General features: G+C 50.2%; 1 protein-coding gene across 1 annotated transcript in view; it reads left to right on the top strand.

The window, feature by feature from the left end:
- Positions 1-19409, top strand: part of tenm2b (teneurin transmembrane protein 2b) — a 150468-nt gene extending 131059 nt beyond the window's left edge. The window contains exons 20-28 of the mRNA XM_042309389.1: positions 154-386; positions 4555-4709; positions 6941-7815; positions 8488-8663; positions 9596-9831; positions 11362-11658; positions 15378-16998; positions 17106-17236; positions 17361-19409. Coding sequence (XP_042165323.1) covers positions 154-386; positions 4555-4709; positions 6941-7815; positions 8488-8663; positions 9596-9831; positions 11362-11658; positions 15378-16998; positions 17106-17236; positions 17361-18098 — 4462 coding nt within the window. The 3' untranslated portion in view covers positions 18099-19409. The remainder of the gene's footprint in view (positions 1-153; positions 387-4554; positions 4710-6940; positions 7816-8487; positions 8664-9595; positions 9832-11361; positions 11659-15377; positions 16999-17105; positions 17237-17360) is intronic.
- Positions 19410-20036: the final 627 nt, after the last annotated feature.

Raw genomic sequence — 20036 nt, 5'->3', positions numbered from 1 at the left:
TACCATCTAAAATATATATATTTTTATTTTACCTTTATTTAACTTGTCAAGTCAGTTAAAGAACAAATTCTTATTTTCAATGACGGCCTAGGAACAGTGGGTTAACTGCCTTGTTCAGGGGCAGAAATATTCTCTCATATAATTTCTCCGTAGGAACAACCCAACACACAAGTACTACCTAGCGGTGGACCCAATGTCTGGGGCGGTCTTCCTCTCAGACACCAACTCTCGGCAGATATACCGCGTGCGCTCACTGACCAGCGGGCGGCAGTTGTTGGACAATGCCCAGGTGGTGGCTGGGACCGGCGAGCAGTGTGTCCCCTTCGACGAGGCTCGCTGTGGGGACGGGGGCAAGGCCATGGAGGCCGCACTCATGAACCCCAGGGGTGAGTACCAGGAGCAGGGGCTATCAACCAGGACTGGGGAGGTGACTGTGCCTTGTTACTGAGTACTGTTGCAGGGCTGCTGTGCTCCATACGTTCACTATAAAATCAGTTCCACTCCTCTAATTTCCTTAAGAATTATTTTGCTATAGCTGACTGTCCCTTACAAACTGTCCCTTGCAAACTGTCCCTTACAAACTGTCCCTTGCAAACTGTCCCTTGCAAACTGTCCCTTGCAAACTGTCCCTTGCAAACTGTCCCTTACAAACTGTCCCTTGCAAACTGTCCCTTGCAAACTGTCCCTTACAAACTGTCCCTTACAAACTGTCCCTTACAAACTGTCCCTTGCAAACTGTCCCTTACAAACTGTCCCTTGCAAACTGTCACTTACAAACTGTCCCTTACAAACTGTCCCAAACTTACAAACTGTCCCTTACAAACTGTCCCTTGCAAACTGTCCAAACTGTCCCTTGCAAACTGTCACTTACAAACTGTCCCTTACAAACTGTCCCTTACAAACTGTCCCTTGCAAACTGTCACTTACAAACTGTCCCTTACAAACTGTCCCTTACAAACTGTCCCTTGCAAACTGTCCCTTGCAAACTGTCCCTTGCAAACTGTCCCCCTTACAAACTGTCCCTTGCAAACTGTCCCTTGCAAACTGTCCCTTGCAAACTGTCCCTTGCAAACTGTCCCTTGCAAACTGTCCCTTGCAAACTGTCCCTTGCAAACTGTCCCTTGCAAACTGTCCCTTGCAAACTGTCCCTTGCAAACTGTCATTTACACATTTATTGTGGGATTTTACACATTTATTGTGGGATTTTACACAGGTTCACCTGCTGTTCATTTGGGGTGTTTAGCTGTCACTCAATATCACAGGAGGTTGGTGGCAGCTTAATTGGGGAGGACGGGCTTGTGGTAATTTGATTTATTTCATTTCACCTTTATTTAACCAGGTAGACTAGTTGAAAACAAGTTCTCATTTGCAACTGCGACCTGGCCAAGATAAAGCATAGCAGTTCGACACATACAGCAACACAGAGTTACACATGGAATAAACAAAACATACAGTCAATAATACAGTAGAACAAAATAAAACAAAGTCTATATACAGTGAGTGCAAATAAGGTCAAATAAGGGAGTTAAGGCAATAAATAGGCCATGGTGGTGAAGTAATTACAATATGGCAATTAAACACTGGAATGGTAGATGTGCAGAAGATGGATGTGCAGGTAATGGCTGGAATGGACTAGGTGAAATGGTATCAAATTCCATTTGCTCTGATCCAGCCATTATTATGAGCCGTCCTCCCTTATTAAGCAGCCTCCACTGATCAATATCTATCTAGTGTAGGCTATCTTCAGGGGGTGGGTGTATGGAAACGACAGGGATTTGTTCAGAGCAGTGACCTGGAAAAGAGACGATGGCACTTCCTGACACCAAACTGCCGGGCGTACTGTTGCACTGTCACCTGGTGTCACAAGAAGGATGAGGAGCTAGCACACCGACATCCTGGTGTCAGTTCCATGTTACAACAGAATACCTGATGAGCTCAACTTTGACTTTGTTTTGACTGTTTGTGTCAGCAGCACCAGAACTAGTTTTCCCATATCAGAATGTTGTGATTTCTAACCCCTGCCCCCCCAGAATGTTGTGATTTGTAACCCTGCCCCCCATGTCAGAATGTTGTGATTTCTATGTCAGAATGTTGTGATTTCTAACCCTGCCCCCATGTCAGAATGTAGTGTTTTCAAACCCTGCCCCCCCAGAATGTTGTGATTTCTAACCCTGCCCCCATGTCAGAATGTTGTGATTTCTAACACTGCCCCCATGTCAGAATGTTGTGATTTCTAACCCTGCCCCCCCCCATGTCAGAATGTTGTGATTTCTGCCCCCCATGTCCCCATGTCAGAATGTTGTGATTTGTAACCCTGCCCCCCATGTCAGAATGTTGTGATTTGTAACCCTGCCCCCCCCCCCATGTCAGAATGTTGTGATTTGTAACCCTGCCCCCCCCCCCATGTCAGAATGTTGTGATTTCTAACCCTGCCCCCCCCCATGTCAGAATGTTGTGATTTCTAACCGTTCCCCCCCCATTTGTTGTGATTTCCCCCCCCCCCATGTCAGAATGTTGTGATTTCTAACCCTGCCCCCCATGTCAGAATGTTGTGATTTCTAACCCTGCCCCCCCCATGTCAGAATGTTGTGATTTCTAACCCTGCCCCCCCCCCCCCCATGTCAGAATGTTGTGATTTCTAACCCTGCCCCCCCCATGTCAGAATGTTGTGATTTCTAACAGAATGTTGTGATTTCTAACCCTGCCCCCATGTCAGAATGTTGTGATTTCTAACCCTGCCCCCCATGTCAGAATGTTGTGATTTCTAACCCTGCCCCCCATGTCAGAATGTTGTGATTTCTAACCCTGCCCCCCCCATGTCAGAATGTTGTGATTTCTATGTCAGAATGTTGTGATTTCTAACCCTGCCCCCCCATGTCAGAATGTTGTGATTTCTAACCCCCATGTCAGAATGTTGTGATTTGTAACCCCCCCCATGCCCCCCCCCCATGTCAGAATGTTGTGATTTCTAACCCTGCCCCCCCAGAATGTTGTGATTTCTATGTCAGAATGTTGTGATTTCTAACCCTGCCCCCCCCCCATGTCAGAATGTTGTGATTTCTAACCCTGCCCCCCCCTAACCCTGCCCCCCCATGTCAGAATGTTGTGATTTCTAACCCTGCCCCCCCAGAATGTTGTGATTTCTATGTCAGAATGTTGTGATTTCTAACCCTGCCCCCCATGTCAGAATGTCAGAATGTGATTTCTAACCCTGCCCCCCCCATGCCCCATGTCAGAATGTTGTGATTTCTAACCCTGCCCCCATGTCAGAATGTTGTGATTTCTAACCCTGCCCCCCATGTCAGAATGTTGTGATTTCCCCATGTCAGAATGTTGTGATTTCTAACCCTGCCCCCATGTCAGAATGTTGTGATTTCTAACCCTGCCCCCATGTCAGAATGCTGTGATTTCTAACCCTGCCCCCCCCATGTCAGAATGCTGTGACTTCTAACCCTGCCCCCATGACAGAATGTTGTGATTTCTAACCCTGCCCCCCCAGAATGTTGTGATTTCTAACCCTGTGTCAGAATGTTGTGATTTCTAACCCTGCCCCCCCCATGTCAGAATGTTGTGATTTCTAACCCTGCCCCCATGTCAGAATGTTGTGATTTCTAACCCTGCCCCCCCTGCCCCCATGTCAGAATGTTGTGATTTCTAACCCTGCCCCCCCCCCCCATGTCAGAATGTTGTGATTTCTAACCCTGCCCCCCAGAATGTTGTGATTTCTAACCCTGCCCCCCATGTCAGAATGTTGTGATTTCTAACCCTGCCCCCCCCATGTGTCAGAATGTTGTGATTTCTAACCCTGCCCCCCCCCCATGTCAGAATGTTGTGATTTCTAACCCTGCCCCCATGTCAGAATGTTGTGATTTCTAACCCTGCCCCCCATGTCAGAATGTTGTGATTTCTAACCCTGCCCCCCAGAATGTTGTGATTTCTAACCCTGCCCCCCCCCCATGTCAGAATGTTGTGATTTCTAACCCTGCCCCCCCCCCCATGTCAGTATGTTGTGATTTCTAACCCTGCCCCCATGTCAGTATGTTGTGATTTCTAACCCTGCCCCCCCCCCCATGTCAGTATGTTGTGATTTCTAACCCTGCCCCCCCCCCTGCCCCCATGTCAGAATGTTGTGATTTCTAACCCTGCCTCCCCCCCCCATGTCAGAATGTTGTGATTTCTAACCCTGCCCCCCCATGTCAGAATGTTGTGATTTCTAACCCTGCCCCCCAGTAATGTTGTGATTTCTAACCCTGCCCCCCCCCCCATGTCAGAATGTTGTGATTTCTAACCCTGCCCCCCCCCATGTCAGAATGTTGTGATTTCTAACCCTGCCCCTCCCCCATGTCAGAATGTTGTGATTTCTAACCCTGCCCCCCCCCATGTCAGAATGTTGTGATTTCTAACCCTGCCCCCCCCATGTCAGAATGTTGTGATTTCTAACCCTGCCCCCCCCATGTCAGAATGTTGTGATTTCTAACCCTGCCCCCCCCATGTCAGAATGTTGTGATTTCTAACCCTGCCCCTCCCCCTCTCTTATGTCTTTCTGTCTGTCAGGGATCGCCGTGGATAAGAACGGTCTCATGTACTTTGTTGACGCCACCATGATCCGTAAGGTGGACCAGAACGGCATCATCTCCACCCTGATCAAGACCAACGACCTCACAGCGGTCCGCCCACTAAGCTGTGACTCCAGCATGGATGTCAGTCAGGTCAGGAGGGAACCATGGGGAGCAAAACAAAGCTATGTTTTATATCTTTATATTTTGGACTTATAGCTCCTTTTGTGGGGGCAGAACACCTGTGTAGTGCTTTTCACTAGATGTTGGAACATTGCTGCTACAACAGCCTCCACTCTTCTGGGAAGGCTTTCCACTAGATGTTGGAACATTGCTGCTACAACAGCCTCCACTCTTCTGGGAAGGCTTTCCACTAGATGTTGGAACATTGCTGCTACAACAGCCTCCACTCTTCTGGGAAGGCTTTCCACTAGATGTTGGAACATTGCTGCTATGACAGCCTCCACTCTTCTGGGAAGGCTTTCCACTAGATGTTGGAACATTGCTGCTATGACAGCCTCCACTCTTCTGGGAAGGCTTTCCACTAGATGTTGGAACATTGCTGCTATGACAGCCTCCACTCTTCTGGGAAGGCTTTCCACTAGATGTTGGAACATTGCTGCAGGGACTTGCCTCCATTCAGTCACAAGAGCATTAGTGAGGTCGGACACTGATGTTGGGCGATTAGGCCTGGCTCTCGGTCGGCGTTCGTATTAATCCCAAAGGTGTTCGATAGGGTTGAGGTCAGTGCTCTGTGCAGGCCAGTCAAGTTCTTCCACACTGATCTCGACAAACCATTTATGTATGGACCTTGCTCTGTGCACGGGGGCATTGTCATGCTGAAACAGGAAAGGACCTTCCCCAAACTTGTCTAGAATGTCATTGTATGGTGTAGGGTGAAGATTTCCCTTCGCTGGAACTAAAGGACCTAAACCATGAAAAACAGCCCCAGACCATTATTCCTCCTCTACCACTGTATAGTTGGCACTATGCATTGGGGTATGTAGCGTTCTCATGGCAACCACCAACCCCATAGTCCAATGGCTGCGAGCTTTACACCACTCCAGCCGGTTGCTCGGCCATACAAACCCATTTCATGAAGCTCCCGACGAAACAGTTCTTGTGCTGACGTTGCTTCCAGAGGCAGTTTGGAAGTCAGTAGTGAGTGTTGCAACCGAGGACAGACGCGCTTCAGCACTCAGCGGTCCTGTTCTGTGAGCTTGTGTGGCCTACCACTTCGCGGCTGAGCCGTTGTTGCTCCTGGACGTTTCCACTTCACAATAACAGCACAGCAGGACAGACATTTGACGAACTGACTTGTTGGAAAGGTGGTATCCTATGACGGTGCCACATTGAAAGTCACAGAGCTCTTCAGTAAGGCCATTCTACTGTAAATGTTTGTCTATGGAGATTGCATGGCTGTGTGCTCGATTTTATACACCTGTTAGAAACGGGTGTGGATGAAATAGCCGAATCCACTAATTTGAAGGGGTGTTGACATACTTTCTTTATGTAGGGTATCTACAACTGGTCCTACATAGTGCTGCCTGTTTGTAGTCATACATTGACAGTATCAATACCCACCTATACAGAAATCCAATCTCTACCGTCTTCTGAGTAGGGTTGCACAATTCCGATATCTTTCCCTAAATTCCCAGGTTTTCCAGATTCTCCATGTTGGAAAATTTCTGGAATCAGGAGGGAATAACCTGGGAATTTGGGGGAAGTTACCAGAATTGTGCAACCCTACTTCTGAATAGTGTGTGAGAGAGAAAGTTGGATAGACTTGAAAGACTAGAGGGAGAGATCTACAGAGGGCTGTGGGAGACTACAGGGAGAGATCTACAGAGGGCTGGGGGAGACTACAGGGAGAGATCTACAGAGGGCTGGGGGAGACTACAGGGAGAGATCTACAGAGGGCTGGGGGAGACTACAGGGAGAGATCTACAGAGGGCTGGGGAGACTACAGGGAGAGATCTACAGAGGGCTGGGGAGACTAGGGAGAGATCTACAGAGGGCTGGGGGAGACTACAGAGGGCTGGGGAGAGAGAGATCTACAGAGGGCTGGGGGAGACTACAGGGAGAGACTGGGGGAGACTAGGGAGAGATCTACAGAGGGCTGAGGGGAGACTAGAGGGCGAGATCTACAGAGGGCTGGGGGAGACTAGAGGGAGATCTACAGAGGGCTTGGGGAGACTAGGGCTTGGGGGAGACTAGAGGGAGATCTACAGAGGGCTGGGGGAGACTAGAGGGAGATCTGAGGGCTGGGGGAGACTAGAGGGAGAGATCTACAGAGGGCTGGGGGGAGACTAGAGGGAGAGATCTACATAGGGCTGGTAGATAGTGTTTGTGATGACTCGTGTGTTCTGTGTCTGTTGATCCAGGTGCGTCTGGAGTGGCCCACTGACCTGGCGGTGAACCCCACAGACAACTCCCTGTATGTTCTGGAGAACAATGTGATCATGCGCATCACTGAGAACCACCAGGTCAGCATCATCGCTGGGAGGCCCATGCACTGCCAGGTCCCGGGCATCGACTACTCCCTGAGCAAGCTGGCCATCCACTCAGCTCTGGAGAGCGCCACGGCCATCGCCATCTCCCACACCGGCGTGCTCTACATCGCCGAGACGGACGAGAAGAAGATCAACCGCGTGCGGCATGTCAGCGCCTCCGGAGAGATCTCTCCGCTGGCCGGCGCCACCTCCGAGTGCGACTGCAAGAACGACGTCAACTGCCAGTGCTTCTCTGGCGACGAGGGCTACGCCACGGACGCCGGGCTCAACGCCCCCTCCTCGCTCGCCGTGTCTCCCGACGGCACGCTGTTCATCGCTGACCTCAACAACATCCGCGTACGGGCGGTGAGGCGCAACAGGCCCGTGGCCACGCCCATAGGGCTGTATGAGGTGGGGTCACCGCGGGAACAGGAGCACTACGTGTTCAGTAGAGATGGGCTCCACAGACACACAGTCAGTCTGATCACCGGAGAACTCCTGTATAACTTCACCTATGGGCCGGATGGGGAGCTGGCTGCTGTGGCTGATAACTGTAACAACACCCTGAGGGTGAGGAGGGACGGCTCTGGCCTGCTGAGGCTGGTGCTGCTGCCTGAGAACCAGGTGGTCAGCCTGGGGCTGGACCCTGCCGGCGGCCTGCGCTCCGTATCTGCCCTAAACCAGGAAGTGGCGCTGATGAGCTATGCTGCGAACACAGGTCTGCTGGCCTCCAAGGCTGATGAGACTGGATGGACCAACTTCTATGAGTAAGGGAAAGGGAAAAGGGGGGATACCTGGTCAGTTGTCCAACTGAATGAAAGGGGGGATACCTGGTCAGTTGTCCAACTGAATGAAAAGGGGGATACCTGGTCATTTGTGCAACTGAATGAAAGGGGGGATACCTGGTCAGTTGTCCAACTGAATGCATTCAACAACATTTAACCCAACCCATCTGAATCAGAGAGGGGTGGGGGGGACTGGCATAATCGACATCCACGTCTTCAGAGCCAGGGGAACAGTGGGTTAACTACCTTGCTCAGGGGCAAAACGAGGGGATTCATTTTGCTCGGGGATTCGATCCAGCAACCTTCTGGCTACTGGCCCAACTCTCTGTGTGAATATACTTGTGTATATATGTGTAATGTGACCGGGTAAATGAACAATTCAGTGATATAACTCACATGCTCATGTGGGCTGAGAGAGAGAGAGAGAGAGAGATATATATATATATATTCTGGATTCTGTCAGATCAACAGTATGGTTATGTCACTGTCACCATCTGGTACCTGACACTGGTACTACACTGAGTACTAGAGGCATCTGTTGGTCTCACGTTTGATTTAAACAACCAAGCTTTGTTTCCCAGCACACGTGTAAGGATTTTTTTCCCTCCATGTCTACTTGACTCAGCTCCGTCCTGTTTCTTTCCCCCTGTGCAGGTATGACAGTGAGGGACGTCTGACTAACGTCACCTACCCAACGGGAGTGGTGACCAGCTTGCGCCGGGAGATGGAGCAATCCGTCAACGTCGACGTGGAGCGCTCCAACAGAGACGATGACGTCACCGTCATCACCAACTTGTCCTCTGCGGAGGCGTCCTACACCGTGGTGCAAGGTAACTAACAATGTCACCCCCCCCCCCAACAAAAAATATATAATTCTCATAAAAAAATATATTCAACGAATTGTAATTTTCGTCATGTTGCTGCCCGACAAGACGGCCCCTGATCCCAGAGGTTATTACAGCCGTTTAGTGGGGAGGGGGAGAGGGAGGGGGAGAGCGGATTTCCCCACTGACCCACGGGGGTGTGACAGAAAATAAATGCAATTTCATCTGTACGTCTGGAAACGACTGGAGTCGTGAGAATAAGAATTGAAGAGATTGATATGAAAGTCTACCCTGGGGGGGGGTCTACCTCTAACTGCACACTTTATTTCAATCTGATGTGGGAGTTCTGACTGGAATGGCGTCTCCAAAGTAAATCTGTCTTTTAAAAGGATCGCAAAGTTTACTTCTCCTGTTTCAAGGAAATAAATTTGAGTTTTGAAAGATGTTAAGAGCTGGTTTTGAGTTACTCTTGTTTTTGTTAGATGTGTTTCAAGAAGTTTTCCTCACGTTAAACTTGATGGATTATTTTGTTTCCAGATACCTTTTTTCGTCAATTGTAGTCCATGATCTCGTTACTGCATGGAAATGGAATAAAAGGCTCATGTTCTGCATTTGGCTGAGAGACTAAAAAACCCCTCTTATCTCTGGTCATGTCATTCTGAGAGAGGATACTTGTTATTGTCTGGGAGTAAAGTACACACATCCAGAGACTACATTTCCTCTAATGCAGAGCATTCAATCACATCAAATGGAATCTCTGTAATAAAACATGCCTTTTAGTGTCTCACTTCTCATATAACGCACGTGTGTGTGTGTGTGTGTGTGTGTGTGTGTGTGTGTGTGTGTGTGTGTGTGTGTGTGTGTGTGTGTGTGTGTGTGTGTGTGTGTGTGTGTGTGTGTGTGTGTGTGTGTGTGTGTGTCTGCTGCTCCCCCTGCAGACCAAGTACGGAACAACTACCAGGTTTGTTACAATGGCACTCTCCGGGTGTCGTATGCCAACGGCATGGGCCTCAGTTTCCACACAGAGCCCCACATCCTAGCCGGCGCAGTCAGCCCTACGATTGGTCGGCGTAACATCACTCTGCCCACCGACAGCGGGCTGAATTCCATCGAGTGGAGGATGAGGAAGGAAGTGATCAAAAGTAAAGTGACCATATATGGCAGGAAGTTGAGGGTAAGCTGGAGTGCTGTGATGTCAATCCATTTCTGAAGGTTTTCTTAATGCAGCTTGTTGTCTGTCAGACTAAAGGCCGTCTCTGTATGATCACATGTGTCACTGAAGAAGAAAAATAGAGCTACAATATACAATTTAGAGAGTAATGTTGTTGTATTTAAATATATATACAGTGTATTCAGACCCCTTGACTTAAAAAATATATATACTTTACAGCCTTATTCTAAAATTGATTCTTCATCAATCTACACACAATACCCCATAATGACAAAGCAAAAGCAGGTTTTTAGACATTTTTGATAATTTATTAAAAATAAAAAAAACTTAATATTGCATTTCCATAAGTATTCAGACCCTTTACTCAGTACTTTGTTGAAGCACCTTTGGTAGTAATTACAGCATCGAGTCTTCTTGGCTATGACGCTACAAGCTTGACACACCTGTATTTTGGGAGTTTCTCCCATTCTTCTCTGTAGATCCTCTCAAGCTCTGTCAGGTTGGCTGGGGAGTGTCGCTGCACAGCTATTTTCAGGTCTCTCCAGGGGATGTTAGATCGGATTCAAGTCCGGGCTCTGGATGGGCCACTCAAGGACTTTCAGAGACTTGTCCCGAAGCCACTCCTGCATTGTGTCTTAGCTGTGTGCTTAGGGTCGTTTGTCCTCCCTCCCTTCCTGTCTCTCCACAGGTACCTGTGACTAATGTAATGTACCTCTTCTCTCTCCACAGGTATCTGTGACTAATGTCCTTCCTGTCTCTCCACAGGTACCTGTGACTAATGTAATGTCCTCTCTCTCCACAGGTACCTGTGACTAATGTAACGTCCTCTCTCTCCACAGGTACCTGTGACTAATGTAATGTCCTCTCTCTCCACAGGTACCTGTGACTAATGTAATGTACCTTCCTGTCTCTCCACAGGTACCTGTGACTAATGTAATCTCCTTCCTCTCTCTCCACAGGTACCTGTGACTAATGTAATCTCCTTCCTCTCTCTCCACAGGTATCTGTGACTAATGTCCTTCCTGTCTCTCCACAGGTACCTGTGACTAATGTAATGTCCTCTCTCTCCACAGGTACCTGTGACTAATGTAATGTCCTCTCTCTCCACAGGTACCTGTGACTAATGTAACGTCCTCTCTCTCCACAGGTACCTGTGACTAATGTAACGTCCTCTCTCTCCACAGGTACCTGTGACTAATGTCCTTCCTGTCTCTCCACAGGTACCTGTGACTAATGTAATGTCCTCTCTCTCCACAGGTATCTGTGACTAATGTAATGTACCTTCCTGTCTCTCCACAGGTACCTGTGACTAATGTAATGTCCTTCCTCTCTCTCCACAGGTATCTGTGACTAATGTAATGTCCTTCCTGTCTCTCCACAGGTACCTGTGACTAATGTAATGTCCTCTCTCTCCACAGGTATCTGTGACTAATGTCCTTCCTGTCTCTCCACAGGTATCTGTGACTAATGTAATGTCCTCTCTCTCCACAGGTACCTGTGACTAATGTAATGTACCTTCCTCTCTCTCCACAGGCCCACGGCAGGAACCTCCTCTCCATTGATTTTGACCGCAACACTCGCACAGAGAAGATCTATGACGACCACCGTAAGTTCACACTGAGGATCATGTATGACCAGCAGAGCCGTCCGGCCACCTGGCTGCCCAGCAGCAGCCTGGCTGTGGTCAACGTGTCCTACTCCCCCACCGGACGCCTAGTGGGCCTGCAGAGAGGCAGCATGAGCCAGAGGAGTGAGTTCGACACCTTCGGACGCATCCTCTCACGCACCTTTGTGGACGGCAAGGTGTGGAGCTTCAGCTATCTGGACAGGGTGAGGCATTCTGATACACTACTGGGTGTGTGTGTGTCTCTGTGTGTCTACGTGTCTGCGTGTCTCTCTGTGTGTCTGCGTGTCTCTGCGTCTGCGTGTCTCTGTGTCTGCATGTCTCTGCGTGTCTCTGTGTCTGCATGTCTCTGTGTCTGCGTGTCTCTGTGTCTGCATGTCTCTGCGTGTCTCTGTGTCTGCATGTCTCTGCGTGTCTCTGTGTCTGCGTGTCTCTGTGTCTGCATGTCTCTGCGTGTCCCTGTGTCTGCATGTCTCTGCGTGTCTCTGTGTCTGCGTGTCTCTGCGTGTCTCTCTGTGTCTGCATGTCTCTGCGTGTCTCTCTCTGTGTCTGCATGTCTCTGCGTGTCTCTGTGTCTGCATGTCTCTGCGTGTCCCTGTGTCTGCATGTCTCTGCGTGTCTCTGTGTCTGCGTGTCTCTGCGTGTCTCTCCTGTGTCTGCGTGTCTCTGCGTGTCTCTCTCTGTGTCTGCGTGTCTCTGCGTGTCTCTCCTGCATGTCTCTGCGTGTCTCTCTGTGTCTGCATGTCTCTGCGTGTCTCTCTCTGTGTCTGCGTGTCTCTGCGTGTCTCTCTCTGTGTCTGCGTGTCTCTGTGTCTGCATGTCTCTGCGTGTCCCTGTGTCTGCGTGTCTCTGCGTGTCTCTCTCTGTGTCTGCGTGTCTCTGTGTCTGCATGTCTCTGCGTGTCTCTGTGTCTGCATGTCTCTGCGTGTCCCTGTGTCTGCGTGTCTCTCTCTGTGTCTGTGTGTCCCTGTGTCTGCATGTCTCTGCGTGTCTCTGTGTCTGCATGTCTCTGCGTGTCCCTGTGTCTGCGTGTCTCTGTGTCTGCATGTCTCTGCGTGTCCCTGTGTCTGCGTGTCTCTGCGTGTCTCTGTGTCTGCATGTCTCTGCGTGTCCCTGTGTCTGCGTGTCTCTGCGTGTCTCTGTGTCTGCATGTCTCTGCGTGTCTCTGTGTCTGCATGTCTCTCGTGTCCCTGTGTCTGCGTGTCTCTGCGTGTCCCTGTGTCTGCATGTCTCTGCGTGTCTCTGTGTCTGCATGTCTCTGCGTGTCCCTGTGTCTGCATGTCTCTGCGTGTCTCTGTGTCTGCATGTCTCTGCGTGTCCCTGTGTCTGCGTGTCTCTCCTGTGTCTGGTGTCCCTGTGTCTGCATGTCTCTGCGTGTCTCTGTGTCTGCATGTCTCTGCGTGTCCCTGTGTCTGCGTGTCTCTGCGTGTCTCTCTGTGTCTGCGTGTCTCTGTGTCTGCATGTCTCTGCGTGTCCCTGTGTCTGCATGTCTCTGCGTGTCTCTGTGTCTGCATGTCTCTGCGTGTCCCTGTGTCTGCGTGTCCCTGTGTCTGCATGTCTCTGCGTGTCTCTGTGTCTGCATGTCTCTGCGTGTCCCTGTGTCTGCGTGTCTCTGCGTGTCCCTGTGTCTGCATGTCTCTGCGTGTCTCTGTGTCTGCATGTCTCTGCGTGTCCCTGTGTCTGCATGTCTCTGCGTGTCTCTGTGTCTGCATGTCTCTGCGTGTCCCTGTGTCTGCGTGTCCCTCTGTGTCTGCGTGTCCCTGTGTCTGCATGTCTCTGCGTGTCTCTGTGTCTGCATGTCTCTGCGTGTCCCTGTGTCTGCGTGTCTCTGCGTGTCTCTCTCTGTGTCTGCGTGTCTCTGTGTCTGCATGTCTCTGCGTGTCCCTGTGTCTGCATGTCTCTGCGTGTCTCTGTGTCTGCGTGTCTCTGCGTGTCTCTCTCTGTGTCTGCGTGTCTCTGCGTGTCTCTCTCTGTGTCTGCGTGTCTCTGCGTGTCTCTCTCTGTGTCTGCATGTCTCTGCGTGTCTCTCTCTGTGTCTGCATGTCTCTGCGTGTCTCTCTCTGTGTCTGCGTGTCTCTGCGTGTCTCTCTCTGTGTCTGCGTGTCTCTGTGTCTGCATGTCTCTGCGTGTCCCTGTGTCTGCGTGTCTCTGCGTGTCTCTCTCTGTGTCTGCGTGTCTCTGTGTCTGCATGTCTCTGCGTGTCTCTGTGTCTGCATGTCTCTGCGTGTCCCTGTGTCTGCGTGTCTCTCTGTGTCTGTGTGTCCCTGTGTCTGCATGTCTCTGCGTGTCTCTGTGTCTGCATGTCTCTGCGTGTCCCTGTGTCTGCGTGTCTCTGTGTCTGCATGTCTCTGCGTGTCCCTGTGTCTGCGTGTCTCTGCGTGTCTCTGTGTCTGCATGTCTCTGCGTGTCCCTGTGTCTGCGTGTCTCTGCGTGTCTCTGTGTCTGCATGTCTCTGCGTGTCTCTGTGTCTGCATGTCTCTGCGTGTCCCTGTGTCTGCGTGTCTCTGCGTGTCCCTGTGTCTGCATGTCTCTGCGTGTCTCTGTGTCTGCATGTCTCTGCGTGTCCCTGTGTCTGCATGTCTCTGCGTGTCTCTGTGTCTGCATGTCTCTGCGTGTCCCTGTGTCTGCGTGTCTCTGTGTCTGCGTGTCCCTGTGTCTGCATGTCTCTGCGTGTCTCTGTGTCTGCATGTCTCTGTGTCCCTGTGTCTGCGTGTCTCTGCGTGTCTCTCTCTGTGTCTGCGTGTCTCTGTGTCTGCATGTCTCTGCGTGTCCCTGTGTCTGCATGTCTCTGCGTGTCTCTGTGTCTGCATGTCTCTGCGTGTCCCTGTGTCTGCGTGTCCCTGTGTCTGCATGTCTCTGCGTGTCTCTGTGTCTGCATGTCTCTGCGTGTCCCTGTGTCTGCGTGTCTCTGCGTGTCCCTGTGTCTGCATGTCTCTGCGTGTCTCTGTGTCTGCATGTCTCTGCGTGTCCCTGTGTCTGCATGTCTCTGCGTGTCTCTGTGTCTGCATGTCTCTGCGTGTCCCTGTGTCTGCGTGTCTCTCTCTGTGTCTGCGTGTCCCTGTGTCTGCATGTCTCTGCGTGTCTCTGTGTCTGCATGTCTCTGCGTGTCCCTGTGTCTGCGTGTCTCTGCGTGTCTCTCTCTGTGTCTGCGTGTCTCTGTGTCTGCATGTCTCTGCGTGTCCCTGTGTCTGCATGTCTCTGCGTGTCTCTGTGTCTGCGTGTCTCTGCGTGTCTCTCTCTGTGTCTGCGTGTCTCTGCGTGTCTCTCTCTGTGTCTGCGTGTCTCTGCGTGTCTCTCTCTGTGTCTGCATGTCTCTGCGTGTCTCTCTCTGTGTCTGCATGTCTCTGCGTGTCTCTCTCTGTGTCTGCGTGTCTCTGCGTGTCTCTCTCTGTGTCTGCGTGTCTCTGCGTGTCTCTCTCTGTGTCTGCGTGTCTCTGCGTGTCTCTCTCTGTGTCTGCGTGTCTCTGCGTGTCTCTCTCTGTGTCTGCATGTCTCTGCGTGTCTCTCTCTGTGTCTGCGTGTCTCTGCGTGTCTCTCTCTGTGTCTGCGTGTCTCTGCGTGTCTCTCTCTGTGTCTGCGTGTCTCTGCGTGTCTCTCTCTGTGTCTGCGTGTCTCTGCGTGTCTCTGTGTCTGCATGTCTCTGCGTGTGTCTCTGCGTGTCTCTGTGTCTGCTTGTCTCTGCGTGTCTCTGCGTGTCTCTCTGTGTGTCTCTGTCTCTGCGTGTCTCTGCGTGTCTCTCTGTGTGTCTGTGTGTCTCTGTGTGTCTCTATGTCTCTGTGTGTCTGTGTGTGTACTGTTAGTTGCCTGGGAACAAAGTGCCAGACAGTTTTCCACTCTTGCCTGTCTCTGAGTTTTGTTGTTTATGTTTTTCAAGGTGTCCAGAATCAAATAGTAAATATGCCTTTTCTTTCCCATCTCTCCTCAGTCCATGGTGCTGCTCCTCCAGCAGAGTCAGAAACAGTACGTGTTTGAGTTTGACACCTCGGGGCGTCTCACCTCTGTCACCATGCCCAGCATGGCCAGACACACCATGTCCACCCACGTCTCCGTCGGCTACATCCGCAACATCTACAACCCTCCCGAGAGCAACGCCACCGTCATCCACGACTTCAGCGAGGACGGACGACCGCGTGCCACCTTCTACCTGGGCACGGGCCGACGCGTCATCTACAGGTACGGCAAGCTGGCCAAGCTGTCTGAGGTCCTGTACGACGGCACAGCCGTTACGTTCGGCTACGACGATACGACCGGCGTGTTGAAGATGGTCAACCTGCAGAGCGGCGGGTTCTCCTGCACCATCCGTTACCGGAAGATAGGCCCCCTAGTGGACAGACAGATGTATCGCTTCTCTGAAGAGGGCATGGTCAACGCCCGCTTCGACTACACCTACCACGACAACAGCTTCCGTGTGGCCAGCATCAAGCCTGTGATCGGTGAGACGCCGCTGCCCTTGGACCTCTACCGCTACGACGAGATCTCAGGCAAGGTGGAGCACTTTGGCAAGTTTGGCATTATCTACTATGACATCAACCAGATTATCACCACGGCAGTGATGACCCTCAGCAAGCACTTTGATGCCCACGGCCGCATCAAAGAGGTGCAGTACGAGATCTTCCGCTCGCTCATGTACTGGATGACAGTGCAGTATGACAGCATGGGCCGGGTCATCAAGAGAGAGCTGAAGATCGGGCCGTATGCCAACACCACACAGTACCGCTATGAGTACGACGGTGACGGCCAGCTTGTCGGGGTCAAGGTCAACGACTGGTCCACCTGGCGTTACAGCTACGACCTGAACGGCAACTTGCACCTGCTGAACCCTGGGAACAGCGCCCGCCTGCTACCGCTGCGCTACGACCTGCGAGACCGCATCACCCGCCTGGGCGACATGCAGTACCGCGTGGACGAGGACGGCGTCCTGAGCCAGCGCGGCGCCGACGTGTTCGACTACAACTCCAACGGGCTGCTGGAGCAGGCGTACAGCCGCACGCTCGCGGGGTGGAGTGTGCGTTACCGCTACGACGGCCTGGGCCGCCGCGTCTCCAGGAAGACCAACGAGGGAGAGCACCTGCAGTTCTTCTACGCTGACCTCAACTACCCCGGCAGGATCACCCACGTGTACAACCACTCCGGAGGGGAGATCACCTCGTTCTACTACGACCTGCAGGGTCATCTGTTTGCCATGGAGGTGACTGGAGGAGAGGAGTATTACATCGCCGCGGACAACACGGGCACGCCACTCGCCGTCTTCAGCAGCAACGGACAGATGGTCAAGCAGCTCCAGTACACTGCCTACGGCGAGGTGTACCACGACTCCAACCCTGACTTCAACATGGTGGTGGGCTTCCACGGAGGAATCTACGACCCCCTCACCAAGCTGGTGCACTTTGCCCAGAGAGACTACGATGTGCTGGCAGGCAGATGGACTGCACCAGACCATAAACTCTTACCTAAGATCGGCAAGGAATCCGCCCCATTCAATCTGTACATGTTCAAGAACAACAACCCGCTCAGTGATATGATAGACATCAAGAGCTATGTGACAGGTAACAATGATTGTGTTTGTTTTCCTTTATGACCTGTTTCTTAAAAACCAAATCCATCAGGTAATTGTGTTGTGACATCTTGACGTGTTTTGAATTCTATTTTGCAGACGTGAAGAGCTGGTTGGTGATGTTTGGTTTCCAGCTCAGTAACATCATACCAGGCTTCCCCAGACACTCCATGGATTTTGTTGACCCACCTTATGAACTACTGGCGAGCCAGGACTGCGAGACGGCTCCGGTGAGTCATTTATAAAATACATATTTCACCTACTGATAACTAAGACTAAACAGGCGAATCTCAATGTAATTGATGTTAATTCATTGAAATATAACAGTCTGGCCTGACTCTCTACTGTCTCCAGCTGATCACCGGGGTGCAGCATGCAGTAGAGCGCCACAACCAGGCCTTCATGGCTCTGGAGGGGAGGTTGCTCAACAAGGAGCGCCGGACCAAACAGGACAAGCCTGGCTACTGGTTCGGCACCAAGATCCCCATCGTGGGCCGGGGCATGATGCTGGCCATCAAGGAGGGCCATGTGATGACTGGTGTATCAGGCCTGGCCAGTGAGGACAGCCGTAAAGTGGCCCAGGTTCTGAACAATGCCGTCTATCTGGAGGGGACCCACTACACCATAGACGGGAAGGACTGCCACTTCTTTGTGAAGCTGGGCCTGGCTGACAGTGACCTGCTATCTCTGGGTCTGAGTGGTGGGAGGAAATCTCTGGAGAACGGCGTCAACGTGACTGTCAGCGGACGCTCTCGCCAGGGAGTCACTGTGGAGATCCACACGGTGGCGTTGTCCCTGAGCGTACGTTACGGCCTAGCGGCTGACGTGCTGGAGAAGGAGAGGGGTCGCCTGCTAGAGCAGGCCCACCAGAGAGCCCTGTCGGGGGCCTGGATGAGAGAACAGCAACATCTGAAAGAGAGCAGAGAGGGAGGGAGGCTATGGGCAGAGGGAGAGAGGCAGCAGCTCCTGGCAACAGGGAAGGTGCCAGGCTACGATGGGTACTATGTGCTGCCTGTGGAGCAGTACCCAGAACTGGCAGACAGCAGCAGCAACATCCAGTTCCTGAGACAGAACGAGGTGGGCAAGAGGTAACAGAGCACCGCCCCTTTGACACTTCATCTCCTAGGGAGCGTAAAGGGGGTTTCCCTGGCAGTGCTGCAGGGGCATCTTGAGAGGACACAATCTCACAAAACAGATGTCTTGCTGAAGGTTAAAACAGCGCCTGAATGAGTTCAGACAATGATTTAGAAAAAGCACCCTTAACTACTAACGATAATGAACTTACTTTTTTTAAGATGGGGGGAAAAAAAGGGATTTTGAAAAACTAGAAAATCTTTTTACATTTTTTGGGGGGAGGGATTGGTATTGATGCCAATGAGGAAAAAGTTAACTGCTTTCAAACATCTAATCAGACGTACCCAACACAGCACAGACAATGGCAACCCAGTCAAGGCTTTTCTTTCTAATGGCTAATCAACTCTTCAACTGTCTCAGACCGCTGTCTGGAGAACATAGAGCCATCATAACCATGAACAATGTTTAAGGACGCTCAGTTGTTCTTCATTCAAAGTACATAGTAATATATGGTTTAATTGAACAAAGACAGATATTGAGGATGTGACATGTATGTAGATTTGTATGTTCCCGTACAGTAGACTTTGAAATAAGACTTTCACTTGTTGTTGAGATCAGTCAGGAAGCCCTCTCTCACTTAAAAAATAGAAATGGACTCAAATGCTATTTATTTTAATCCGTTTTATTTTTCTTGCTCTTTTTTGTTTGCACTATATGACAATCATGATGAATTTGTATTGAGGAAGACATTATTTTCTTTTTTGTAAAATATGAAAGTATTCTCAATGTTTGTTTTTTATTTCATATTTGCAGCCCAAGACAATATGTTTCGGACAAATAAATGTGGTGTATGTCGTGTTTTGATATTGTTTACATTTTTTTTTTTGTCTTTACAACTGTGAAACCTGTTTCCTTACACATTACCAAGTTAAATGTGTACATTCATTCAGCAACACAGATCCATGTCCTGAAAGCGGTCTAAATTGTACATTTCTCAAAAGAAGACTTTTACTATTGTTCTGTGAAAATCCCTAGAAGAGTGTCTACTTACGGATCGTATTACATTTGATTGGTCAAACTCGAACCTTTTACATTTGATTGGTCAAACTCGAACCTCCCCTTTCAACATGGGAGCTTTTTATTTATATATTATTTTACCTAGTGACATCTCTGTAACCACACCCAATATCTGTAAAATGTATATTTTCACTGTGAAGAACCACAGTATGGATGTCAATATGTACATGAATAGGTATCATGAACCATTCTTTACACTAGGGTGAGGATTATGTGGGATGTTTATCAGAATAAACTTGGTTTTTCATGTTGCATGGACTGTTCTTTTCCCTCTTTCGGCAAGGAGCTGTGGTTCAACGTGCTTCCCTGGGGGCAGTGGTGGACTAACTTCCACTCAGCACTTCCACTATTTTTATCATTAGCCTAAACTTTGAAAATTGCGAATAAATCAAAGCAAATGAATCTGCCAAATGCTGAGTGGCAGGTAAAATTGGCTTCCTTGGTAATGCTGAGGTAAATTAAGATTAAAGGCGGGTGTTGTATTATTCCAATTGAGATCATTGGAGGCAAACCACTTCCTGTCAGCTGCAGTGGGTTCTCATGGCTCCCAGGCTATTTTTACAGGTTTAATTATCACCTGCCAGAAGCATCTTTGAACCCTGACCTCTGCCGTATAAAGACTGACTGGAGTACAGCAGTGATGTCGAGAACGGTCCGGCTCCAAGCTAACAAGCATCTGTAATCATTAACATCTCCATTTGCATATCGGCCTGAGCGCCTCCATGACAGTAAAATAATCTATAGAACATGGGGTCAGGACAGATACTCAGCAGGTCATAATGTTCTGGACGAGTTGCACCTCATGCAGATCAAACTCACTGCTCCCTGTCTAAAGCCTCATCAGTGGCGGTTGATGCTGTTTAAGATGAGGGAGGATGA

Source organism: Oncorhynchus tshawytscha, linkage group LG30 (genome assembly GCF_018296145.1).
Source record: "Oncorhynchus tshawytscha isolate Ot180627B linkage group LG30, Otsh_v2.0, whole genome shotgun sequence".
Classification (NCBI taxonomy): Eukaryota; Metazoa; Chordata; class Actinopteri; order Salmoniformes; family Salmonidae; genus Oncorhynchus; species Oncorhynchus tshawytscha.
The sequence above is the reverse complement of the archived record's forward strand: the minus strand, read 5'-3'. Positions and strand labels throughout refer to the sequence as shown.